This window comes from Medicago sativa, chromosome 3 (assembly GCF_051527215.1).
Source record: "Medicago sativa cultivar Bolivia chromosome 3, Bolivia_mono, whole genome shotgun sequence".
In the NCBI taxonomy this organism is placed as follows: Eukaryota; Viridiplantae; Streptophyta; class Magnoliopsida; order Fabales; family Fabaceae; genus Medicago; species Medicago sativa.
The window spans coordinates 23,704,287-23,731,823 of record NC_140751.1 but is presented as its reverse complement, the minus strand read 5'-3'; the positions used below and the strand labels follow the sequence as shown (position 1 = coordinate 23,731,823).

General features: G+C 35.2%; 3 protein-coding genes and 1 pseudogene across 4 annotated transcripts; 2 read left to right on the top strand and 2 right to left on the bottom strand.

The window, feature by feature from the left end:
- The first annotated feature begins 2,932 nt into the window (after positions 1 to 2,932).
- On the top strand, positions 2,933 to 3,902 carry LOC146936511 (thylakoid lumenal 19 kDa protein, chloroplastic pseudogene; annotated as a pseudogene). The gene has a single exon (XR_015030630.1). The product of XR_015030630.1 is annotated as a thylakoid lumenal 19 kDa protein, chloroplastic pseudogene (transcript).
- Positions 3,903 to 6,152: 2,250 nt separating this feature from the next.
- On the bottom strand, positions 6,153 to 13,679 carry LOC146936510 (uncharacterized). The gene is made up of 9 exons (XM_085751298.1): positions 13,309 to 13,679; positions 11,524 to 11,624; positions 11,047 to 11,407; positions 9,269 to 10,102; positions 9,014 to 9,068; positions 8,698 to 8,759; positions 8,483 to 8,589; positions 8,310 to 8,397; positions 6,153 to 6,794 (listed from the first exon to the last, which is right to left on the bottom strand). Exons 1-9 carry the CDS (start codon positions 13,444 to 13,446, stop codon positions 6,480 to 6,482), a joined length of 2,061 nt encoding a protein of 686 aa, XP_085607424.1. The 5' UTR covers positions 13,447 to 13,679; the 3' UTR covers positions 6,153 to 6,479.
- Positions 13,644 to 14,182, top strand: LOC146936509 (thylakoid lumenal 19 kDa protein, chloroplastic-like; the record flags this gene model as incomplete). Its single annotated transcript, XM_085751299.1, has 1 exon — positions 13,644 to 14,182. A coding segment is annotated over one exon (426 nt), but the record flags the coding sequence as incomplete, so codon positions are not given.
- Positions 14,183 to 16,013: 1,831 nt separating this feature from the next.
- LOC146936508 (uncharacterized) lies at positions 16,014 to 23,673 on the bottom strand. Its single transcript, XM_085751297.1, has 9 exons — positions 23,282 to 23,673; positions 21,566 to 21,666; positions 21,099 to 21,459; positions 19,368 to 20,201; positions 19,069 to 19,123; positions 18,780 to 18,841; positions 18,565 to 18,671; positions 18,391 to 18,478; positions 16,014 to 16,865 (listed from the first exon to the last, which is right to left on the bottom strand). Exons 1-9 carry the CDS (start codon positions 23,417 to 23,419, stop codon positions 16,551 to 16,553), a joined length of 2,061 nt encoding a protein of 686 aa, XP_085607423.1. The 5' UTR covers positions 23,420 to 23,673; the 3' UTR covers positions 16,014 to 16,550.
- Positions 23,674 to 27,537: the final 3,864 nt, after the last annotated feature.

Sequence of the window (27,537 nt, the reverse complement as noted above, 5' to 3'; positions counted from 1 at the left end):
ATACCCTTTCTTTCTCTCTCTCACGAGCCTTCTTCTTCTTCTCTTTTATGTTACCTTCTTCACTTTCATCTTCCAATGACAGAAACTCACATCAAACTTCAATCTAGTTTTTCATGATTCATTTAATACTTCCATTAAAAAAAAAGACAATCTTCAATGATGCTTCCTAGTTCCTTCACATCTCTAAGTAATAAAAGTTCTTTTTATAGATTCATGTAAATATCAACAAACAGAGAGCTATCAACGTTGCAAAGTTTCGCCAAGCACTCAGAAATCACAACATCCCAAGTTTGTTGAGTCTCCCACGAGAAGATAAGATTGCTACAAATGGAATATAGACATCTGTTAACTACTTCAAGTTTTCTAAACAAATTCATGTGTCTTCTCTTCTAAACAAATGAGTTTTAGTTTTTTTTCCTTCTTTAAACCTGCGTAAATCTGACCGAATGAACTGACAAAATCGATAAACCGCAACCGTGTAAACCGTTGTAATAGACGGTCGAGTTTGGGTGTGGATTTGTCACCCGCGGATTAGTTCGGATTTGGTTTTTGAGCCTGAACCCCGTCCGAACCCGTCTGTTGTCCACCCCTACATGTGATCATGCCATCATTCATGGGTAAAGATTTTATAGGTTAGTCTTACTATTTGGTTCATTAATTTGATTTAGGGTCTTGCTAACAAATAGGGGTGGACATTTTCGGGTCGAACCGAACCAACCCGTCCAAATCGAATGGTTTTTTAGTCTAAACTGAATCGTAAACCCGACAAATTTGAGAAAACATATGGTTTACAATGGGCATGTCAGTATAACCCGGGGTTGGCTCGATTTAGGGGTTAAGGCCCGAACCGAACTGAATTGAACCGATGTCTACTCCTACTAACAAGTGCTCTAAGGATATTGTTTAAGGAACCCACAAAAAGAAATTTTGTCTTGAAAATACAAGTCAAAGACATGTAAAAGTTATCACTACACAATTTTCAATGTAAAAGTTACTACTTTTAGATGTTTAAACAATGTCCCAAGAACATTTGTTATCATTTTCCTTTGATTTAACATAAAATGAATCTTTTAATGAAATTATCATTTCGGGTGTAATCATCGGACAAACTCGATGAAACCGCAAAAATCAAATCAAAAACTATCCAATTTCTCTTGATGTGGTGCGAAAATCTAACGGATCGCAGAAAACTGAAAAGGATTGTTTTAATGTTTGGTTTTTTATTTTGAAATTTAATGAACTGAATCGATATGTGGAATAAGCTTACAAAACTCACTTTGATTTAGCTTAGACCCAATATTTTAAGAAAACCCTAACACCAAACCAACAAACGACAAGTGCAAAGTCATTTCTCACACATACTCAACAATACGATATATTTCAATTCTCACACTCAACAGATAACGTACCTTAAATGTATGTTCATATTCACTATCGTTATACTCACTGTCGTTGTTCTTATCTTCATGCTTCAAGTCCTCTTGGTAAGTTTTCTATTTTTTGTTTTCATCTCTCTTCATTTCTTTTCTTCTCTTTCCATCTTTGTTCTTCACTGCACGATGTTATTTCCATCTCTATTAACTAGTACAATCATATTCTTCCCATTTCTGTTTTTTTAACACCAATGTCTTATTATTTTTCTTATTGTTCATTCTAGTAAACAAATTATGGTTGGAGGGTTGAATAACTCAATTTGTTTGAGCTAATGGATAAGGAGTTTGATGTCTTGGGTTCAAACCCAAACAAAGGAGAAAAACTAATTGGCCAACTAATTACTAACATTTGTCATTCAAATAAAAAACAAATTTTGGTTTAGGTTTTTCTTCAATTCACGATAATCGATTTCGTTCGCATTTTTTAATATGATGATATTCGAAACTCTAACTTTTTTCGTTAAATTATTGTATTTGATAGTATACATCTATTATTATTTTTTAATGAAGCTAAAATTTGTATGTTGGAATTTATCAGTTTGTTTTTCAATTATGTTAGTGTTTTGACTAGGCTTCACCGAATGAAGAAGAGAATGAAGACAAACATTATGCAGAATCTTTGGGTGGTTTTAGAGTTTGGAGGAGTTGATTTTCCCTATTTGGTTCTTCACCAGCTTAGAGATCAGATCATCCATGTCAACCTGAGCTTGTAAGTGTCAATCTTCATAAGGATATTGTTCACCAATATTTAATATTTTCAATACCTTGTTGAGAATATTAGTGGTGATCTTCATTCCAACCCCCTTAAGATTTGTTGTGAGATTGGTTCTTCCCTCATTAACGATTGCATTCTAAAAGAATGCTCTCATAAGTGTTGGATAACACCTTTCGTTGATTTGTATGACTTGATTCCAACTTATGTGTTTATCCTCAACATAGTAAGCATCATAGTAGGCTATAAGATAAAAATGAGACTCTTTGTTATACCAAAGGTCAAGATCACTAGTACCTATCAAGTACCTGAAAATTCTCTTCACTGCAATGTGATGAGATTCTTTTGAATACAATTGAATTTTGCACATAATGAAGATGAGAAAAACACAAGAAGAGGGGTTGTTCCTTCGACATACCTTTAGAGAGATAAATATAAGCCGACTTAACCAAATATCTTTAGTGATATGATAACTGTATTTGTTCCTCCGACTAATCTTCGTTTGGTGCTTCCAACAGATAGGATGGGTGTTGCTTATCAAGTACAACAATATTTTTCTTTCTTGTTTTTATGCTTTCTCTCTTTTCTTGCAACAAAAAAAACAAAAAAAAAACACATGACTACAAAATATGATTTAAAATTTAGAGATACACATGAAATATGATTTAAAATTTAGAGATACACATGAATTTGTTTAAAAGCATGGACTTATATCGTGACTAAAACCATTTGCATCAAATCTTGCTTAAAATTTCAAATCCAACTCCTACACATCATCATCCACGTAAGCCAAAACCTTCAATTGCTCTATCCTCACTAGATAAGAAAAAAATCCACACATTTTTTCCTTCAACTTTCAATGGACAACAAAACTTAACAAATACACACTCACAAAAACATATCAAAAAAACACCACAAAAAACAATGGCCACAATTTTCTCATCATCACCACCACCCATTTTCTCCTCCTCCTCCTCCACCAGCACCACCACCACCACAACCACCACAACCACCACCATATCAAAACCTCTTATCTCATTCAAACACAAACAACCTCTAACCACCACCTTAACAGCAGCAGCAGCTATAGCCACCATTCTGACAACATCACCACCTTCCATAGCAGCAGAATCATCTCCCTACAATCTCTACTACGGCACAGCAGCAAGTGCAGCAAACTACGGCGGCTACGGCGGAAACTCCAACAAGAAAGACTCAGCAGAATACATCTACGACGTTCCAGAAGGTTGGAAGGAACGTTTAATATCAAAAGTTGAAAAAGGTACAAATGGAACAGACAGTGAGTTCTACAATCCAAAGAAGAGAACAGAGAAAGAATATTTAACTTTCCTTTCTGGGTTTCGTCAGTTAGCACCAAAAGATGCTGTTTTGAACAACTTGGCACTTTCTGATGTGAATTTGCAAGATATTATTAGTGGTGCTGATAATGTGAGTTCTGAAGAAGTGAAAGATGATAAAGGTCAAGTTTATTATGTTTATGAGATTGATGGTGTTGCTTATCATAGCTTGATTTCTGTTACTTGTGCTAATAATAAGCTTTATGCTCATTTTGTTAATGCTCCTACTCCTGAGTGGAATAAAGATAAGGATCTTCTCACTCATGTTCATAAGTCTTTTAAGACTATTGTATAATTTTAGTTTGCTATGTGTTTTTGATATATAAATAATATGGTTTTGTTTAACAATGGATATTCTATGATAATGAGAATGGTGTCTTGTGATGGATTTGATATTGATATTGAAATTGAAGCTTTCTTTACTTGTATCTTTGGTATAATTTGCGGTTAAATTTAATTTGTGTTATGTTTTTTTAGGTAGACAATTGTTAGTGGTTATGTTAGTTTTCGGGGATCAAACCCTAGACCTCCCGTTTAAAACTCATTCGGCATTCTTAACTTTCTAACCGATCTACTTGCTTGCGCTCTAGTTATATGTTGTCTTTAATTGTTCTTTTTACTAATGCAACGGTAAAATTGTTATCATGTGAGTTGGAGGTTCTGATTTCAAGTCTTGGAAATCGTCTCTTTGATTGTAGGGGTACGGTTAGTGGCCTCTTGAGAGTTTCATTTTGATTAACCTATTGGTAGCAGCTAAACCAGTTTACCTTATAATTATCTTATTAATTCTTCTTTTTTGGGTTTCAGCCAAATTCTCTTAAATTTGTGCCTTTCTTTTATATGAGCTTTGTTTTTTGGGTTAATATGTGTTTACCCCCTGTAATATAGGTCATTTCCGGTTTTCCCCCCCTGTAAAATATTTTTTTTGAATTTCATCCTTGAAATTTGAAAATATTTTGGTTTTAGACCTTCATTGAAAATTTCACCCCCTGTAATTTGAGCAAATTTAGGTTTACCTCTCTTGTAATTTGAAAAAAATTTGGTTTACCCCCCCTGTTCATTTGAGCAAATTTCGGTTTACCCCCTGCCATATCTTTGATTTTGTACTGTCAAAGCTCATGAAGGTCCAAAACCAAAAATCTTCAAATTACGAGGACGAAATCCAAAAAAAATATTTTACAGGGGGTAAAACCGGAAATGGCCTATATTACAGGGGGGTAAACACATATTAACCCTTGTTTTTTTAGGGAAAAGATGAGCTTAATTTCACATACATAATGCAATTTGATCCATGAACACACAATGTGCCATCAATTATGGAAATGTTGTGGACGACAATATCAAGAGACAGAAAAAAGATGAAAACAAAAGAGTTTTTTGTTTAACAATGAAGTTAAGCTCATAATCAGTTGCCCTACAAACCAAATTCACAAAATCAGGGATCTTGATCAATGGTCAGCACGTATGAAGAGAAGCAAATAACTTCAAACTTTTTTAACATGTTTCGAGAAGTGAATCAATTGTATCATCCATTTAGCAGCATAGTATATGTTTGGTTTAGCTTTTGTAGTGTTAGACTACGTTTAACATGCCATTTTACTGCGGAGTTGTGAAACTAGAATTTCCAGCTTCTAGTAGCCGTGCGTCTATACCATTCCTACCATGGAAACAAACAATCCAATAGGTACGGACGAGGTTCTCTTCCGTATTTCGGCGTTGCAGGAGTGTTAATGTTGGTTTTTGTTCGTACTCAATCTATGTTCACTGGTTTCAATAAATATTATTGAGCATATTCTTCAACCTGAGTAATGTCTTGAATCTTAATAATTTTTCATCATTCAGTTTATAAGTAAAGATGGTTTATGATAATTTGATCGTGTGCAGCTTCCTCTACCTCGTCTATATTGAGTGAATCTGTAACTACATATGCCCTCTTAAAATTTGAATGGCATGCAGAGTTTAAAAATATGGAGAAATTAGCTAGTGAACATATTAAAATACTGCCATGTATGCAGTTTTTCTTTTTTTTGAAAGATGCTATGTATGGAGTTGAATTCTAGTTTTCATTTTTGTTGTAATATGTTAATATTTAGACGTAAACGAAAAATAGTTTGTTAACTTATTTGTCACTTTTCCTATAAATATAGATCTTTTGTTACAATATTGACATGCAAAATTTTCATGGTGGTTTCCCCCATCAAACCCTTAACCACTTAATTAAGAGAATCAATTCTCTATCCATTTGGATCAATGATAATTATCGACAATAAAAAATTAATGGAGAAAAAAGTGAAAAAAATGACGAGTAAAAACAATAGATGGATTTTTTTTTTTTTTTCCCGCTGAACTTGTAACTGGTAAGCATTTCGAGAAACGCAGCTTCACTGCTGGTTAGTATAAAAGTAAAAGAATAACATAGAACCATCAACAAAATCACACAACTATAACATTACAGAAAGAATAAAAATATATTGAGAATGAAGTAAATAAAGCCATCCAACGAAATTTTTCTTTTTTTCCTTTTCTTCCTTTTTTTTTGTTTGTTAATCTTTAACTAGTAGCACTTTCAACAAAAAAAAAAAGAGAAACTTGTTCTCCAGCAATAAAAAAGACCATATAAATCATCCCACTATACCCAAACACATCAACTGTGGATCATTCCCAGATACCTCCATTGCATTCTTCTCACCTTCAATCCAACAAAATCAAGATCCTCCTCTTCCGTAGCTTCAGCCGAAGACAAAAAATAGACATTATTAAACGTAGTCTACTGCTACCTAAATAGGCATCGTAGTCTCTAAATATTCAAATATCCTCCATGTACATACAAAAAATCCAGAAATTAAGCCAAGTGTCTCCTTACATTAATATTTTTTTTTACCATTTTTGTGCAATAAGATATGAAGACTCCGACGTGGCATTGGTTCACCGCCATCTCAATAATTCCATCGTGCTCTAAGCCTCTCAATATTTGAATTATGTCGTACCCAAGCCTTCTGGTTTAGATGGTGTTCTAATATAGGTGAGACCACGAGTAGCAGGCATGGCAATATTGCCCGTATTCACTGATGAACCACTGTCAGCTTGACTACCCTGAGCATCCCGCTTCCACTGCATGCTCCTTGCACCCAGTTTCATTGGGGGACGAGGTCTAAATGAACCAGGAATACCTCTTGCAAACGGAGGTCTGGGGAATCTAGCAGTAGGAAATGGAGATCCCCTAACAACGTGAGGCCATGTCGTGGTTGGAGCTGATTCTTGTTGGGCTGGGGCAGCACTTTTCTTTACAACCTGTAGTGGAAAAGTAATGCAAATAATTTAGTTCATGGATCTTGTCTTTTTCTTGAAATTTAAATAAAAATACAATGCACACATCACATACATCTTCATCATACGTGTATATCATTTACACAAGGTTGACTAATGTCATAGATTTTCAAACCGGCATTTTCTTTATACTGAATGACATATAAAGTGAGGGTATTTATTATAACCAACATCATGCATACTACAAAAAGAAAATTGAAAACTAACTACTCTAACAAAATCGCCAGAACCCACTACTTCATGGGATCAAGAGCAGTGTTAGCAGCCAACATTGCTTCCCAATCCCACGGGCTACTTTCTTTATTGGAGCAAGATCACACTGTTAAGCAAAAATATCTAAAATCACGCTCTTCTCAGCAATTTTATAGATGTAATCAAATGAGTTATGTATCTGCCCTTTGGAGAAGCTTGTTCAAAGAGAATAAAATGATTATTGAATTTTTTTTTTTTGAAGAAATAATTATTGAAATATTAAAAAATAAGTTATGAATAGAGAATAAAAAATGATTATCGACATCTTTATTATACTATGTACCACCAAACATGAGTTTTTATTTGCATATAATAAAAAAGACCAAAGGGAGTAAGCTAAATGTCAACTTGGAACTTGGAAGAGTCTCAACACAATTACAGGCAACTTCTAACACTGGCAGCATGCACGACAACACAATTGGAAGAGGAATTGTGGTGGCCACAAAGGAATTTGACTACACCAGTAACATAATTCCAGTGTTGGCACAAGAAACACCGGAATGATCTCACTAAGTGCAGAACATTGAAATACACCCAGCAAAGCACGATTTCAATCATCACAGTTCGGGAGCGAAAGAGGTTAATGTTTTCCTTCATCATATTCTCAAGAACTTATGTGAGAGAGAGCAGGGGAAGGACAACAGGAAACTAATAATGACAGCAAGAAAGATGTTGGAGCCACCCATGGTGTCATGAAAGAGATTGTAGAGGTTCGCGCAAGTCAAGTTGAATGATATGCCTCACTATATCACAATGAGAATAATTGGGAAGGGGAGAAAATGAATAGATTTTTTATCTTTTATGTTAAATATTTTTTTACTGTTTTCAGTAATCACTGGTCTGAATTGGTATTTTGAACCATTAGCTTGAGTTAATATTATGTCACTTTAAAGTTTACGTTTATGCAGCTTTTATTAGTATACAATATGCTTTTATTAATATATAAATAAATGATTGATACAATTGATTTTATTTAAACCACTATGCGGCTTCCACTACTTGCACGCCTCGCTATATGCTATTTCTTATAGTAAATTTCGTGTTTTGCCATTTTCAGCGATCCACGATTGATAACTTTAGGATAGAACTTCTAGATAATTGTGTTCATAGTTAAGGTTCCAAAGTTGTGTTACAGCAAAGGTAATAGAATGCATTTGTGAACACATGTTTATTCTTGTGGGAACATTAATCCAAACACAAGCTAAATTACCAAGCTAAGATCAATACCTTGAGAATCCGTGACATGAAAGAAGTACCATCCAGAGATAGTGCATTATCTGCTGCTTCTTTTAGCATGAACTCAACGTAGGAGGCCCTGTTCAAGTAAAAGCAAGTTAAAATAAGTTGCAAACAATGTGTAGCATATGTAGTGACCGATACAAATTATACAAACATCTTACCCTTTTGGCTGGCCAGTTGCAGCGTCAGTAACAATAATCACTTTCAACACTTCTCCAAATTTATTAAAATGCCGAGACAAAGCATCTTTGGTAGCAGCAAAATGAACCTATGATAAACAATACAATAAAACTTCAGAAATCAAACAAATCCAACCCAATACCCCATCTTTGAGGCCTCCCCTCACCCACCAAGAACAAGGAGCAAGAATTATTACATTGCTAACAAAAATGGTTCTGGAATCAACATCTTCTGTTGGACGACCAGCAACGCTAGAACCTGAGAATGCAAAATATGAAATCAATTTTATACCTGATAAGTGTCGGAAGTCTTCAAGTTTAAATTACAATAGTATAAGATTAAATATAGATACACCGTACATCAAAACGTTTAAATTAAAAACAGACCCTTCACCATTCAAAATAATTATTGAACCAGCAAAAAATAATATTTGTATGTGTCTCAGCAAAAAATAATATTTGCATGTGTCTCAGAGCAACAAGAATTTCCACCAGGGAAGATTTAAGACTCACCAGGAGTACAGTGTGCCTTGCTAGACTCTTTCTGAACATCAGGAGCAAGGTTTACCTACATATGTCATAATAGTCAATAATTAAACAACCAGGCATGTCATTATACTTTATAAAATTGGTCATCTAAAACAAATTCAAAAAGGTTAAGTGATGAAAAGAAAAGTTTAAGGAGTTAAGATGAACATTTCAAAGAGGAAAATTGTATACACTAATTTTAAACAGAATCTCAGAATGTAAGTATAATGAATATCTCACATTTCCGTTACTAATTTTCAGAGCGTTTGCATTCTCCTTCACCAGTTGCATGTTAGATCTGGAATCTCCAATTTCATTGTCTGAAATTTTATGACCATCTAATTCTACAACTTCTCTTGGTTCCTGGTATTGGGCTGGCTTCCAAGTATTTACATTAACAGAAATGTTCACTATTTTACGAGAAGGGTTACATGCAGCAGCAGGTTGCTCCTGTTCCCGGCTCTGTTTTAGACGCAGACTATCATCAGCTTTCTTTGCTACACTATACTGCACCATGAGTGAATCACTTCCCTTGTTTCCAACAGAGGAGCTGATCTCAGAAGTTCCAGTCACCCCACGACCTATGACATTTACATCATGACACCCTTCATTATCTGAATTTGAATCAGAGAGAAAAACAGTTTCACGTTCCACCATATTTGCATTGGCAGCATATTGCCCATTGTGATCAGTTCTTTGTAGATACAGTGATTGATTTTGCTCCTGATGTTGATAATCAAGTTGGCTGTTATCAGCAGATGAATCCATACCACAGCCAAGTCTATCAAATACACTTCCCGAGGATTTGGACTTCACATCCTCTGCAGCTTCTGCCACAGCCTTAATCACTCTAGCCATTGCATTTGGCGCCCGGGGAGTTGGCTGCACACGCTGATAATGTTCAACTACAGATGAATCAGCAGAGGATGTAGAAACTACAGAACGAAGACGTTTTAAGGAAGGCTCCACTGACGTGCCAGCACCGGATGTCCTTGGAGAACCCACTGCATCTCGAACTGCAAATTGAAGCAGCCGTCGAGGAGCAGCAATATTTACTTGTGAGACAACATCCCTCTGTTGAAATTACCCAATTAGATATTTGATAGCAACAAATCAATAAGTAGTTTGTAATTTTATTTAAAAACAATACACATAAATGAACAGGAAAATCGGCAGACAAAAAAAAAAAAAACTAGTGATTTTATATGCATAAGGATATCATTTGTTTTCTATCTGTTTAATAGCGATGGAAAGATACAATATAATCTATCTAAGCAAGTATATATGAAGTATAAGGGCTAAGATTCAGACAATTGATGCATTTCTCTTTGATGGAGTTCACCAATCTAATCAATTTACCAAAATACCAGACAGGAAAATCGGCAGACAAAAAATTGGTGATTTTATATCCATAAGGATATAATTTGTTTTCCATCAGTTATTTCTTAAAAAAAAAAAATGTTTTCCATCAGTTTAACAGTGATGGGAAGATACAATAGAATCTATCTAAGCGACACATGTGAAGTATAAGGGCTAAGATTCAGACAATTGATGCATTTGGCTCCGTTTGGATAAGGCTTATTTTGAGCTTACGCAAAACGGCTTATGCAAAAAAATGAGCTTTTTTCTATTATTTATAAGTTTGTCAATGCAGTTTATGAAAAAACTGGTTATGAAGATACAATTTTCACAAGTGAAAACTTATAAATTAACATAAAAGCTTATTTATTTGCATAAGCTAAAAATAAGCCTTATCCAAACGGGCACTTTTTCTTCGATGGACTTCACCAATGTGATCAATTTACCAAAATTCCAGAACAGGGTTGACAAAAGGTGATAAAATAGTTAAATCAACTATAACTCCACCGTTCAATTGGATAAAGTCACTCACTTATACAAACAAGCAGGATAAGCTCTCGATTAGTGTAGAAACTCCATTAAAAGAATTTAAGTTGAATAACAAAAATATGAGTATATATTAGATCAGGGCAGGAAAATATCGCAGCAGTAATTCAAACCTTTGGCCTCTGTTGTTCATCAGCTCGGCCCCTTTTCCTCTGATCTGCAGGTTTAGGAGATGGTGACCTTCGACTGCGATTGACATTTGATCGGACTTTTTCCACTAAATGAGCATTGTCAACCTCAGAGCTTCTAATAGTAGGTGCTTCAGCTTCTCCCTTCACCAGTCCTTTCCAATCTTTGTTATGCCGACTTCTAGAAAACTTATTAGAATTTCCTCTTTCTAACTCTGATTTGGAATGCTGAAGCCCATCATCCACAGCTTTAATTTCGGATATAAGCTTTCTTTTAGGAGCTTCGTCTTGCAGTTTTTCAGGTTTTACATACAAAGCTAAATTCAAATGTAGATGATCCCACAGCCTGATAACAGGATATGCATATAAATCAGCACATGAAATTATAGTGTGAATACTACATTTCTGACAATTAAATTAACCTAAATAATATCCATCAAGGTGAGACTAAAGCGAAATTACCAGGACACAAAAGAATCACTGTCATCCCCCAGAAAAACATTCAACTCGTTCTTTGCTTGTTCTTTGCTCTTACCATTCCTCAATATCACAATAACATATTCCTGTCAGAGCATACAAGGTCAAATTCAGTTTATATATATTTTTACAGTAAAGTCAATTTATCATAAGAAATTTTTAACATCTTATAGTTGCTCTGTTTATCTGCAAGATCAGATCACCTAGCATGATTTTTATTTCACAAATTAATCTCTGTTTATCCACAAAATCTGTTTATCCCTCTTAATTTTGGATGCATACTCACCTATCTGTATTTTACCGTGATCACATACCTAAGACAAATATATAACTTATAATAACAGTAAAGTTATCGATAATTTTTAAAATGATAGGGTCTATCATCTTTGTGTATAATTTAGTACACATTTCACTTTATATCATAATTGCAAGAAACTCATTCTGCATGTTGTGCATGCACATACAACTACCAAACATATATTGTGTATAATTTAGTAAACATTTCACTTTATATCATAATTGCAAGAAACTCATTCTGCATGTTGTGCATGCACATACAACTACCAAACATATATCCTGTGCATAAGCCATACTCATATTTGCATCAATATTCCATCAACCTATCAACCAACAGGGCCACAGCCAAACATATGAAAAGCAATTAGCATGCACTATAACCAGCAACACATTTTCAAATACATGATATCAAACACTAACACAGACACGGACACAAGACTCATATGTCGAGACCATAAGTAATTTAAGAAATGACATAATTGAATGCAATCACATGTTTCGGTGTCGTCACATGTCAGACACCAAACGCACCTTCCATCAAAAGTGTCGGTGCTACCGAGTTCTTCGGTGCTGATGTTACAAGTGTTGTTCACTTATTAATTATAACAAAATAAACCCATACATTTATCTAAGTATTACTCCACTTCAAACTCCCATAAACACAATCCCAAAACTTGCAGAAAAACCTAACCATGCTAACCACATTATACAGGAAAAGGGAAATTTCAACATAACTCCTCTTTTCATCATACAACATACCACAAATCATATCCCAAACATTAACACTTGAACAGATAACGACTAATTAATTCATCATTAACAAATCTCTAGAAGCCACAACAAAACTTAGCACTGAACCCTAAAAACCTTATAGCACCAAAACAATTGATCGAGGGCATATCCAGTGTCAGACATGAAGACACTGGCACATGGTCGTTACATTAAATTATGTCATTTTCTCAAATAATTACTGGTGTCAACGTGTCATTCAAGTCTGGTGTCCGTGCTTCATGGCTATGAAGCATGAACACTCCTCGGACACACATAGGTGTCCGACATCGACACGACACCTATAATTACACTAAATTATGTCATTTTCTCAAAATATTATCCATGTTGGCGTGTCGTGTCCGTGTCTGTCTCCGTAAACCATACATTTATATGAATATCTCCTCACTTCACACTCCGAAATACACAATCCCTTAACTTGTAGAAAAACCCTAACAACGCTAACCACAATTAAGAACATGAAATTTTCAACATTACTTATCCTTCCATCATAAAAATCACATCACACAAATCATATCCCAAAACATTAACACTATAACACAAAACAACGATTAATCCATCAAATCAAACCTCCAATAACAACAACATTACAACGAACCCTAACCCTAATTCACATCATGCATTCAACAATCCATAAACAAACAAACACTACACAATCCAAATCGTTAACATTGAGAATCATACCACAAGAGTATCATCAGTATATTCCCCCATAAACTCCTTCAACTTCTCCGTCACACTCTCTCTCAGCTTCGCCGCTCCATCCATCGTGAAATTCATCTTGATAATCCGATTATCATCTCGTTCAACAACACTCCCCATCTCAAATCACAATCAAATCACCAAAATCAAAAACCCTAACCAAAAAACAAAATCTCCCGATGCTAGCAAAATAGAAATCGGAACCGAAACCCTAACAATTTCTCAAATTTATCAAAATCAACTACGATAGAATCATAGAATCGCGATGAATTAACGGAAAATCGAATCGAGATTTTGATGGAAAATGAAGGAAAATTTCGAAAAATGATGGAAAAAGAGAAACCCCACAGTTAATATCAAAAGTTGAAAAAGGTACAAATGGAACAGACAGTGAATTCTACAATCCAAAGAAGAGAACAGAGAAAGAATATCTAACTTTCCTTTCTGGGTTTCGTCAGTTAGCACCAAAAGACGCTGTCTTGAACAACTTAGCACTTTCTGATGTGAATTTGCAAGATATTATTAGTGGTGCTGATAATGTGAGTTCTGAAGAAGTGAAAGATGATAAAGGTCAAGTTTATTATGTTTATGAGATTGATGGTGTTGCTTATCATAGCTTGATTTCTGTTACTTGTGCTAATAATAAGCTTTATGCTCATTTTGTTAATGCTCCTACTCCTGAGTGGAATAAAGATAAGGATCTTCTCACTCATGTTCATAAGTCTTTTAAGACTATTGTATAATTATTTATTTTAGTTTGCTATGTGTTTTTGTTATATAAATAATATGGTTTTGTTTAACAATGGATATTCTATGATAATGAGAATGCTGTCTTGTGATGGATTTGATATTGAAATTGCTTGCATCTTTGGTATAATTCGCGGTTAAATTTAATTTGTGTTATGTTTTTTAGGTAGACAAGTGTTAGTGGTTATGTTAGTTTTCAGGGATCAAACCCTGGACCTCCTGCTTAAAACTCATTCGACATTGTTAACTTACTAGTCGGTCTACTTACCTGTGTTCTATATGTTGCTTATAAAGTATGGGTCATGCTAACCGGTGCCTCTGAGCACCGGTTAGCATTTCCCATAAAATATTGTTGTCTTTAATTGTTCTTGTTACTAATGCAAAGATAAAATTGTTATCTCGTGAGTTGGAGGTTTTGGTTTCAAATCATGGAAATCATCTCTTTGATTCTAGCGGTCCGGTTAGTGGCTCTTGAGAGTTTCATTTTGATTATCCTACTGGTAGCAGCTAAACCAGTTTATTTACCTTATAATATGTATCTTATTAATTCGTATTTTTGGGTTTCAGCCAAATTCTCTTAAATTTGTGTGTTTCTTTTAGATGAGATTTGTTTTTTTAGGGAAAAGATGAGCTTAATTTCCCATACATAATGCAATTTGATCCATGGACACACAATGTGCCATCAATTATGGAAATGTTGTGGACGATAATATCAAGAGACAGAAAAAAGATGAAAACAAAAGAGTTTTTTCTTTAACAATGAAGTTAAGCTCATAATCAAAATCAGGGATCTTGATCAATGGTCAGCACATAATTAAAAGACTATATACAAATCTTGAAGTTTGGGTAGAAGCAAATAACTTCAAACTTTTTTAACATGTTTGGTATACATATGAAGAGAAGTGAATCAATTGTATCATCCATTTAGCAGCATAGTATGTGTTTGGTTTAGCTTTTGTAGTGTTAGACTACGTTTAACATGCCATTTTACTGCGGATTTGTGAAGCTAGAATTTCCGGCTTCTAGTAACCGCGCGTCTATACCATTCCTACCATGGAAACAAACAATCCATATTGTGTGCAGCTTCCTCTACCTTATCTATATTGACTGAATCTGTAACTACATGCACTCTTAAAATTTGAATAGCTTGCAGAGTTTGAAAATATGAAGGAGAAATTAGGCAGTGAACGATTTTTATTGGAGCAACTAGCTTTATATGTTGATATAATAATGACATGAATCCAAAATTATTTTTCTTCTCAGCTATATCAATGATTTCAGCTAGCAGAAAGTGTATTCACAAGTTTTTCCAATGATTTCGTTGGTATTGGCATTTCTATGACATCACGTGTTCAAATGAAATCAAACTGATTTCTATCTTTTCTCCTAGAATATTTATACTCTGAATTTGACTCGTACGATGTGTTGAGGATTTGCCAAGTTCTATAACAACTACATATTAAAGTACTGCTATATATGCAGTTTTTCTTTTTTGAAAGATGTCACGTATGGAGTTGAATTCTAGTTTTCATTTATGCTGTAATTTCAAGGTTACACGTAAATAAAAAATAGTTTGTTACTTATTTGTCACTTTTCCTATAAATATAGATCTTTTTGTTACAATATTGACATGCAAAATTTTCATGTGGTTTCCCCCATCAAATCGTTAACCACTTAATTAATAGAATCAATTCTCTATCCATTAGGATCAATGATAATTATCGACAATCAAAAATTAATGTTCCATTGAACTTTGAAATCAAGTAAATGGAGAAAAAAGACAAAAATGACAAGAAAAACAATAGATGTAATATTTTTTTTCCCGCTGAACTTGTAACTGGTAAGCATTTCGAGAAACGCAGCTTCACTGCTGGTTAGCTACAAAGTATAAAAGTAAAAGAATAACATAGTACCATCAACAGAATCACACAACTATAACATTACAGAAAGAATAAAATTATATTGAGAATGAAGTAAATAAAACCGTCCAACGAAATTCAACTTTTTTTTTTTTTCCTCCTTTTCTTCCTTTTTTTTCGTTTGTTAATCTTTAACTAGTAGCACTTTCAACAAAAAAAACAGAGAAACTTGTTCTCCAGCAATAAAAAAGACCATATAAATCATCCCACCCTACCCAAACACATCAACTGTGGATCATTCCCAAATACCTCCATTACATTCTTCTCACCTTCAATCCAACAAAATCAAGATCCTCCTCTTCCGTAGCTTCAGCCGAAGACAAAAAAATAGACATTATTAAACGTAGTCTACTGCTACCTAAATAGGCATCGTAGTCTCTAAATATTCAAATATCCTTCATGTACATACAAAAAATCCAGAAATTAAGCCAAGTGTCTCCTTACATTAATATTTTTTTTTTACCATTTTTGTGCAATAAGATATGAAGACTCTGACGTGGCATTGGTTCACCGCCATCTCAATAATTCCATCGTGCTCTAAACCTCTCAATATTTGAATTATGTCGTACCCAAGCCTTCTGGTTTAGATGGTGTTCTAATATAGGTGAGACCACGAGTAGCAGGCATGGCAATATTGCCCGTATTCACTGATGAACCACTGTCAGCTTGACTACCCTGAGCATCCCGCTTCCACTGCATACTCCTTGCACCCAGTTTCATTGGGGGACGAGGTCTAAATGAACCAGGAATACCTCTTGCAAACGGAGGTCTGGGGAATCTAGCAGTAGGAAATGGAGATCCCCTAACAACGTGTGGCCATGTCGTGGTTGGAGCTGATTCTTGTTGGGCTGGGGCAGCACTTTTCTTTACAACCTGTATTGGAAAAGTAATGCAAATAATTTAGTTCATGGATCTTGTCTTTTTCTTGAAATTTAAATAAAAATACAATGCACACATCACATACATCTTCATCATACGTGTATATCATTTATACAAGGTTGACTAATGACATAGATTTTCAAACCGGCATTTTCTTTATACTGAATGACATATAAAGTGAGGGTATTTATTATAACCAACATCATGCATACTGCAAAAAGAAAACTGAAAACTAACTACTCTAACAAAATCGCCAGAACCCACTACTTCATGGGATCAAGAGCAGTTAGCAGCCAACATTGCTTCCCAATCCCACGGGCACTACTTTCTTTATTAGAGCAAGATCACACTGTTAAGCAAAAATATCTAAAATCACGCTCTTCTCAGCAATTTTATAGATGTAATCAAATGAGTTATGTATCTGCCCTTTGGGGAAGCTTGTTCAAAGAGAATAAAATGATTATTGAATTTTTTTTTTGAAGAAATGATTATTGAAATACTAAAAAATAAGTTGTGGTTTAGAGAATAAAAAAATGATTATCGACATCTTTATTTATACTATGTACCACCAAACATGAGTTTTTATTTGCATATAATAAAAAAGACCAAAGGGAGTAAGCTAAATGTCAACTTGGAACTTGGAAGAGTCTCAACACAATTGCAGGCAAGTTCTAACACTGGCAGCATGCACGACAACACAATTGGAAGAGGAATTGTGGTGGCCACAAAGGAATTTGACTACACCAGTAACATAATTCCACAGTGTTGGCACAAGAAACACCGGAATGATCTCACTAAGTGCAGAACATTGAAATACACCCAGCAAAGCATGTCTTCAATCATCACAGTTCGGGAGCGAAAGAGGTTAATGTTTTCCTTCATCATATTCTCAAGAACTTATGTGAGAGAGAGGGCAGGGGAAGGACAACAGGAAACTAATAATGACAGCAACAAAGATGTTGGTGGAGCCACCCATGGTGTCATGAAAGAGATTGTAGGGGTTCGCGCAAGTCAAGTTGAATGATATGCCTCACTATATTACAATGAGAATAATTGGGAAGAGGAGAAAATGAATAGATCTTTTTATCTTTTATGTTAAATATTTTTTTACTGTTTTCAGTAATCACTAGTCTGAATTGGTATTTTGAACCATTAGCTTGAATTAATATTATGTCACTTTATAGTTTACGTTTATGCAGCTTTTTTTTAGTATACAACATGCTTTTATTAATATATAAATAAATGATTGATACAATTGATTTTATTTAAACCACTATGCGGCTTCCACTACTTGCACGCCTCGCCATATGCTATTTCTTATAGTAAATTTCGTGTTTTGCCATTTTCAGCGATCCACAATTGATAACTTTAGGATAGAACTTCTAGATAATTGTGTTTATAGTTAATGTTCCAAAGTTGTGTTACAGCAAAGGTAATAGAATGCATTTGTGAACACATGTTTATTCTTGTGGGAACACTAATCCAAACACATGCTAAATTACCAAGCTAAGATCAATACCTTGAGAATTCGTGACATGAAAGAAGTACCATCCAGAGATAGTGCATTATCTGCTGCTTCTTTTAGCATGAACTCAACGTAGGCGGCCCTGTTCAAGTAAAAGCAAGTTAAAATAAAGTTGCAAACAATGTGTAGCATATGTAGTGAGCAATACAAATTATACAAACATCTTACCCTTTTGGCTGGCCAGTTGCAGCGTCAGTAACAATAATCACTTTCAACACTTCTCCAAATTTATTGAAATGCCGAGACAAAGCATCTTTTGTAGCAGCAAAATGAACCTATGATAACCAATACAATAAAACTTCAGAAATCAAACAAATCCAACCCAATAACCCATCTTTGAGGCCTCCCCACACCCACCAAAAACAAGGAGCAAGAATTATTACATTGCTAACAAAAATGGTTCTGGAATCAACATCTTCTGTAGGATGACCAGCAACGCTAGAACCTGAGAATGCAAAATATGAAATCAATTTTTACACCTGATAAGTGTCGGAAGTCTTCAAGTTTAAATTACAATAGTATGAGATTAAATACAGATATACCATACACCAAAACGTTTAAATTAAAAATAGACCCTTCACCATTCAAAATAATTATTGAACCAGCAGAAAATAATATTTGCATGTGTCTCAGAGCAACAAGAATTTCCACCAGGGAAGATTTAAGACTCACCAGGAGTACAGTGTGCCTTGCTAGACTCTTTCTGAACATCAGGAGCAAGGTTTACCTAACATATGTCATAATACAATTGAAAAATAGTCAATAACTAAACAACCAGGCATGTCATTATACTTTATAAAATTGGTCATCTAAAACAAATTCAAAAAGGTTAAGTGATGAAAAGAAAAGTTTAAGGGGTAAAGTTATAAAAAGAAAAGTTTAAGGAGTTAAGATAAACATTTCAAAGAGGAAAATTCTATACACTAATTTTAAACAGTATCTCAGAATGTAAGCATAATGAATAATCTCACATTTCCGTTACTAATTTTCAGAGTGTTCGCATTCTCCTTCACCAGTTGCATGTTAGATCTGGAATCTCCAATTTCATTGTCTGAAATTTTATGACCATCTAATTCTACAACCTCTCTTGGTTCCTGGTATTGTGCTGGCTTCCAAGTATTTACATTAACAGAAATGTTCACTATTTTACGAGAAGGGTTACATGCAGCAGCAGGTTGCTCCTGTTCCCGGCTCTGTTTTAGACGCAAACTATCATCAGCTTTCTTTGCTACACTATACTGCACCATGAGTGAATCACTTCCCTTGTTTCCAACAGAGGAGCTGATCTCAGAAGTTCCAGTCACCCCATGACCAATGACATTTACATCATTACACCCTTCATTATCTGAATTTGAATCAGAGAGAAAAACAGTTTCACGTTCCACCATAGTTGTATTTGCAGCATATTGCCCATTGTAATCAGTTCTTTGTAGATACAGTGATTGATTTTGCTCCTGATGTTGATAATCAAGTTGGCTGTTATCAGCGGATGAATCCATACCACAGCCAAGTCTATCAAATACACTTCCCGAGGATTTGGACTTCACATCCTCTGCAGCTTCCGCCACAGCCTTAATCACTCTAGCCATTGCATTTGGCGCCCGGGAAGTTGGCTGCACACGCTGATAATGTTCAACTACAGATGAATCAGCAGAGGATGTAGAAACTACAGAACGAAGACGTTTTAAGGAAGGCTCCACTGACGTGCCAACACCGGATGTCCTTGGAGAACCCACTGCATCTCGAACTGCAAATTGAAGCAGCCGTCGAGGAGCAGCAATATTTACTTGTGAGACAACATCCCTCTGTTGAAATTACCCAATTAGATATTTGAAAGCAACAAATCAATAAGTAGTTTGTAATTTTATTTAAAAACAATACACATAAATGAACAGGAAAATCGGCAGACAAAAAAAACTAGTGATTTTATATGCATAAGGATATCATTTGTTTTCTATCAGTTTAATAGCGATGGAAAGATACAATATAATCTATCTAAGCAAGTACATATGAAGTATAAGGGCTAAGATTCAGACAATTGATGCATTTCTCTTTGATGGACTTCACCAATCTAATCAATTTACCAAAATACCAGACAGGAAAATCGGCAGACAAAAAATTGGTGATTTTATATCCATAAGGATATAATTTGTTTTCCATCAGTTATTTCATCAAAAAAAAAAAATTGTTTTCCATCAGTTTAATAGTGATGGGAAGATACAATAGAATCTATCTAAGCGACACATGTGAAGTATAAGGGCTAAGATTCAGACAATTGATGCATTTGGCTCCGTTTGGATAAGGCTTATTTTGAGCTTACGCAAAACAGCTTATGCAAATAAATGAGCTTTTTTCTATTATTTATAAGTTTGTCAATGCAGTTTATGAAAAAACTGGTTATGAAGATACAATTTTCATAAGTGAAAACTTATAAATTAACATAAAAGCTTATTTATTTGCATAAGCTAAAAATAAGCCTTATCCAAACGGGACTTCACCAATGTGATCAATTTACCAAAATTCCAGAACAGGGTTGACAAAAGGTGATAAAATAGTTAAATCAACTATAACTCCACCGTTCAATTGGATAAAGTCACTCACTTATACAAACAAGCATGATAAGCTCTCGATTAGTGTGGAAACTCCATTAAAAGAGTTTAAGTTGAATAACAAAAATATGAGTATATATTAGTAGTTCAAACCTTTGGCCTCTGTTGTTCATCAGCTCGGCCCCTTTTCCTCTGATCTGCAGGTTTAGGAGATGGTGACCTTCGACTGCGATTGACATTTGATCGGACTTTTTCCACTAAATGAGCATTGTCAACCTCAGAGCTTCTAATAGTAGGTGCTTCAGCTTCTCCCTTCACCAGTCCTTTCCAATCTTTGTTATGCCGACTTCTAGAAAACTTATTAGAATTTCCTCTTTCTAACTCTGATTTTGAATGCTGAAGCCCATCATCCACAGCTTTAATTTCGGATATAAGCTTTCTTTTAGGAGCTTCGTCTTGCAGTTTTTCAGGTTTTACATACAAAGCTAAATTCAAATGTAGATGATCCCACAGCCTGATAACAGGATATGCATATAAATCAGCACATGAAATCATAGTGTGAATTGACAATTAAATTAACCTAAATAATATCCATCAAGGTGAGACTAAAGCGAAATTACCAGGACACAAAAGAATCACTGTCATCCCCCAGAAAAACATTCAACTCGTTCTTTGCTTGTTCTTTGCTCTTACCATTCCTCAATATCACAATAACATATTCCTGTCAGAGCATACAAGGTCAAATTCAGTTTATATATATTTTTACAGTCAAAGTCAATTTATCATAAGAAATTTTTAATATCTTATGGTTGCTCTGTTTATCTGCAAGATCAGATCACCTAGCATGATTTTTATTTCACAAATTAATCTCTGTTTATCCACAAAATATGTTTATCCCTCTTAATTTTGGGTGCATACTCACCTATCTGTATTTTACCGTGATCACATACCTAAGACAAATATATAACTTATAATAACAGTAAAGTTATCGATAATTTTTAAAATGATAGGGTCTATCATCTTTGTGTATAATTTAGTACACATTTCACTTTATATCATAATTGCAAGAAACTCATTCTGCATGTTGTGCATGCACATACAACTACCAAACATATGTCCTGTGCATAAGCCATACTCATATTTGCATCAATATTCCATCAACCTATCAACCAACAGGGCCACAGCCAAACATATGAAAAGCAATTAGCATGCACTATAACCAGCAACCCATTTTCAAATACATGATATCAAGCACTAACACAGACACGGACACAAGACTCATATGTCGAGACCATAAGTAATTTAAGAAATGACATAATTGAATGCAATCACATGTTTCGGTGTCGTCACATGTCAGACACCAAACACACCTTCCATCAAAAATGTCGGTGCTACCAAGTTCTTCAGTGCTAATGTTACAAGTGTTGTTCACTTATTAATTATAACAAAATAAACCCATACATTTATCTAAGTATTACTCCACTTCAAACTCCAATATACACAATCCCAAAACTTGTAGAAAAACCTAACCATGCTAACCACATTATACAGGAACAGGGAAATTTCAACATAACTCCTCTTTCCATCATACAACAAACCACAAATCATATCCCAAAACATTAACACTTGAACAGAAAATGACAAATTAATTCATCATTAACAAATCTCTAGAAGCCACAACAACTTTGCATTGAACCTAAAAACCTTATAGCACCGACACAATTGATCGAGGGCGTATCAACGACATAACACCGGCACATGGTCATTACATTCAATTATGTCATTTTCTCAAATAATTACCGGTGTCAACATGTCAGTCATGTCTGGTGTTTGTGCTTCATAGCTATGAAGCACGAACACTCCTTGGATTGGGTGTGTCCCAGTGACGAACACACATAGGTGTCCGACATCGACACGACACATATAATTATAATTATAATTACACTAAATTATGTCATTTTCTCAAAATATTATCCATGTTGGCATGTCGTGTCCGTGTCTGTCTCCGTAAACCATACATTTATATGAATATCTCCTCACTTCACACTCCGAAATACACAATCCCTTAACTTGTAGAAAAACCCTAACAACGCTAACCACAATTAAGAACATGAAATTTTCAACATTACTTATCCTTCCATCATAAAAATCACATCACACAAATCATATCCCAAAACATTAACACTATAACACAAAACAACGATTAATCCATCAAATCAAACCTCCAATAACAACAACATTACAACGAACCCTAACCCTAATTCACATCATGCATTCAACAATCCATAAACAAACAAACACTACACAATCCAAATCGTTAACATTGAGAATCATACCACAAGAGTATCATCAGTATATTCCCCCATAAACTCCTTCAACTTCTCCGTCACACTCTCTCTCAGCTTCGCCGCTCCATCCATCGTGAAATTCATCTTGATAATCCGATTATCATCTCGTTCAACAACACTCCCCATCTCAAATCACAATCAAATCACCAAAATCAAAAACCCTAACCAAAAAACAAAATCTCCCGATGCTAGCAAAATAGAAATCGGAACCGAAACCCTAACAATTTCTCAAATTTATCAAAATCAACTACGATAGAATCATAGAATCGCGATGAATTAACGGAAAATCGAATCGAGATTTTGATGGAAAATGAAGGAAAATTTCGAAAAATGATGGAAAAAGAGAAACCCCACAGTTACGTGTTCGCGGGGGAGAGAGTGAGAAAATGAGGAAGGTTTGGTTTATTTATAGGAAGAGGAATGTGATTATGAATTTATGATTATGTTTAGAGGAAAATTAGAAGTTTCGGAGTCGGTTAGTGAAAGGGTGAGAAAAAGATGGCACAAAGGGAAGGTTTGTGATGTGGTGAAGATATCAGAGGGTACATGTTGGATGTTGTAATAAATAAAGTGAGGGTATAAATATTTTTGGTTTATGATAAAATAAATATTCCTTTTTGGTTTCTTATAAATAAATAAAAGAAAGCCATTGTTATAGTCTCCATGAGCCTAACTCAGTTAGCATGGACAATGCATTATTATATGCAGGGGTCACTTTAAAAAGTGAATTCTAGCCACTAGGCTTCGTGATCGGAACACATTATTATAAATTCTAGCATAATTGGTAAAAATATTCAGATTGTTACTTGAAATATTATGAACAAGAAAACACTCTGCTAGGGTCATCCTAGCATGAGCCCCGCCTAACTTTCTTCCATTGTATCTCCATAGATTCCAATCGATAATCGCCTTCCATTCGTTAGGTGATCAGCTTGAAATCGTCATTCATTTTTCCACCGTCCATCACTCTATCCACTCAATAATTTCTCATCGATCGGTGTTTCTTAATTGTTGTCATCGTAATTATTATATCACTGATCGTGTTTTTTTTTTTATCGAGTGGGTTAATTCACTTCTACGTGAGATTGTTTTAAAGTTGTTGATCTTTCTTTTGGTTCGATTGCTCAAATCAGTCTGGTTATTGCATCGCATGCCTCGCCATGTTTGATTGGCAGGTTGAACTTGCGACTCCGGTTTCTACTCTACCAACCGCGCATGCACTGATTTCCTCTTCTGCAGTGGTTGTTTCTTCAAAATCATTCATGCAGGCAACCCTTTCTCCTTTTGCAGTGGCTGCTATTACAAAATTGTCCTTTCCACGGCTGTCACAGGACCACAAGTACAATTCTCTAAACCACTTCCAATACCGTCAATTCGTGGAGACACACTTTCAATTCAGATTATTAATGAGGCTTATGTTTGAGGGTTAGAAGCGTGTAAGGTTAACCTTCGGGGCAGACTGGTATTGAACAAGGGGGATAAACCACACTCTTCCAAGGATATTGTTGCAAAGTTGCAGAAACTATGCAAAACTAATAGGCAGTGGCGCATGTTATCCCTGGGTCGGGGGGGTATTACGAGTTCTCTTTTGCTTATTATGATGACTTGGGATCAATATGGGCAGAGGGTACGGTCAATTTGAAGTGGGGTGTGCTACATTTATTTGAATGGGTGAAGGATTTTAATGCTCACACACAACGACAGACACATAGCCAGGTTTGGATTCGATTGTGGGAATTTCTACGGGAATATTGGATGGAGAAAACTTTGTATGAGATAGCAGGGACTGTCAGGACACTGTTATTAATTGATAATGTTACTAAGAACAGGTTGTTTGGACACTATGCCATGGTATTGATGGATTTAGATCTTTCCAAAGACATTTTTTTATGAAGTTACGGTGGAACGAGAAGGTTTCGCTTTCCCGATGGAGATTAAATACGGGGGCTGCCAAATTTTTGCACTCATTGTCAAAGTGTTGGCCATAATGTAACATCTTGTCGATGGTTACATTCGAAAAAAGCAAACAAAGAAGATAATCCAGTTGAGAAAGGGAAGAAGCTGGTAAACTCGCAGAAACAGTACACGCAAGGGTCGGAGCCACAAGATAATCCAGAAGGCATTAGATCATCTAAGGCTTTTGAAGTTGCGTCTCCCCAAGCAACAACAGTATGCACACATAGAGAAGGTCCTTCTGATTGCCGCCATTCAGCACGAAAGCGTGGAGGTACATAGCACTCAGCTTGCGCAGCTAGTAGAGAAGGTGCAGGTTGTTCATGCAGATAATTTAGATGCACATTTAGAGAGTCAACTTGTTGAGTAAGCCCCACGACATATGGAAAAGTCTGAGACTACCTTTCATATGTCGTTGCATAATGTTTCTAGTGAAATAGTGAGGCCACGGTCCCCATTTCTTAATGTTTAACCGATCTTCACGTTGCCTTCTGAATTTATGCCAGATATTCAGAAGATAATGGCAAGTCCTGACGACCCGGTGGTTCCAGTATTACTTAAAGAAATGAATTTGGTGAAATTTATTAGCAAACAGTACCATAGCTCAAGTTCCATTTACTCTTTATTTGACGAAGGCATGGAAGAAAAAAGCAATTAAGATGGCATACTAACCCGTTCTCAGGGTCCACCCCTGTCACATCCCAAACGAAGATTATTTACTGGAATATTTGGGGAGTCTGCAACCATGATTCCCGTCTTAATGAATTGTGTCGTCCCTCTTTGATTTTCCTGGCCAAACCAATGGTTATTTTTTGCACTATTTCGAGTTGGTTTTAGAATAATATTCGGGTCTTTGTTATGGTTGAATCTATTTGATTTGACACGATATCGGTTTTTTTGTCTTTAGATTTTTTTGGATAGGAATAGCTTGCATAACTATCGTTTTCCTTAGGATTTCCGTTATTTTCTTTCTGTTCTATTCATCTTTTTCTGAGGGTTTTGGTATAGTCCCCCCTCTTGTAAACATATTTTTCCCTTTTTTAATAAGATATATGGAGTAGGCGATTATGGATGGGAGCTCCGGTTGGGTGCCAACCTAGTTGACATGTTTCTGGCGCTCCTTGATGCCTAACCTACTTCTTGTCTTATAAAAGGAAATATTTTTATTTTCACCATCTGATATTACCACAATTCAGTCGTATAATCTCATATTTGATATGTCATCTTATTATCCAATATAAGGTTACTGTTAGACCCCTTATTACTGTGTTTACTACATCTTCTTTGATATAAATACAAGAAAGTGCTTCGGCGGAGAAAGAGATTGTAGAATACACTTGAAATGGTCACAGTGGCTAACCTTTATAGCTTAAGAGACAAAATTCGAACGAAAAAACTTGAGTAAAAACAAAAATCTAAAAATGAAAGGACTAAAGTAAAACCTAAAAATGACTTAAGAGATCAAAAGTGTAATTTAGTTTTAAATATATATATATATTTCTCAATAACAGGAGTAGAGGAACTGAGTTTAAAACATACTCCCTCCGTTTCTAAATATAAGCAAAATTGACTTTTTAGGTTCATTCATTTAATGATGAATGTAGTTTATAATGTGGACCACATTCATCATTAAATGAATGAACCTAAAACGTCAATTTTGCTTATATTTAAAAACGGATGGAGTACTCAACTAAACAATGTATTGGAGTAAAAGTTTGAACAATTTAGCACCCCAATGATTTTTTTTTATTTTTTCTAGCGGGTCTAACGGAATATGTTTAAGGCCCTTTCCAGCGTGCGCAAGCGTCACAAGTCGCTCATGGTGCGCGAGTTCATTTAAAGGTGTGATTGTGAAAGTCCATAAATCCTTATGATGTTCTACACACAATATAACTCTCTCTCTCTCTCTCTCTCTCTCTCTCTCTCTCTCTCTCAAATTCTCCCCCCTCTCTTTCCGTCTCCTTTGTTCACCAACTCAGTCAAGGCATTGTCGGTCATACTCCTTTGCACTCCAATCGGAAAATCTTCATTAATCCAGAAAGGGTCTTGTTAACGAGTGCCCCCGGGGCACTCTTTAAGCTTTCTAAATTGAGTAATATTTCTTTAAAAATGTCAAAATGTTCAATTTCCAATGCACTTTATTACACAAACTTTTATAAAAGGTTACCATTTAGAGTGCTTAACCAGTGCCCCCGGGGCACTAGTTAACATTTCCTATCCAGAAAAATCACACAGAGTACACACAACTAGTCGAGCAGCATCTTTGTAACATGAAAAAGAAACCCAAACAA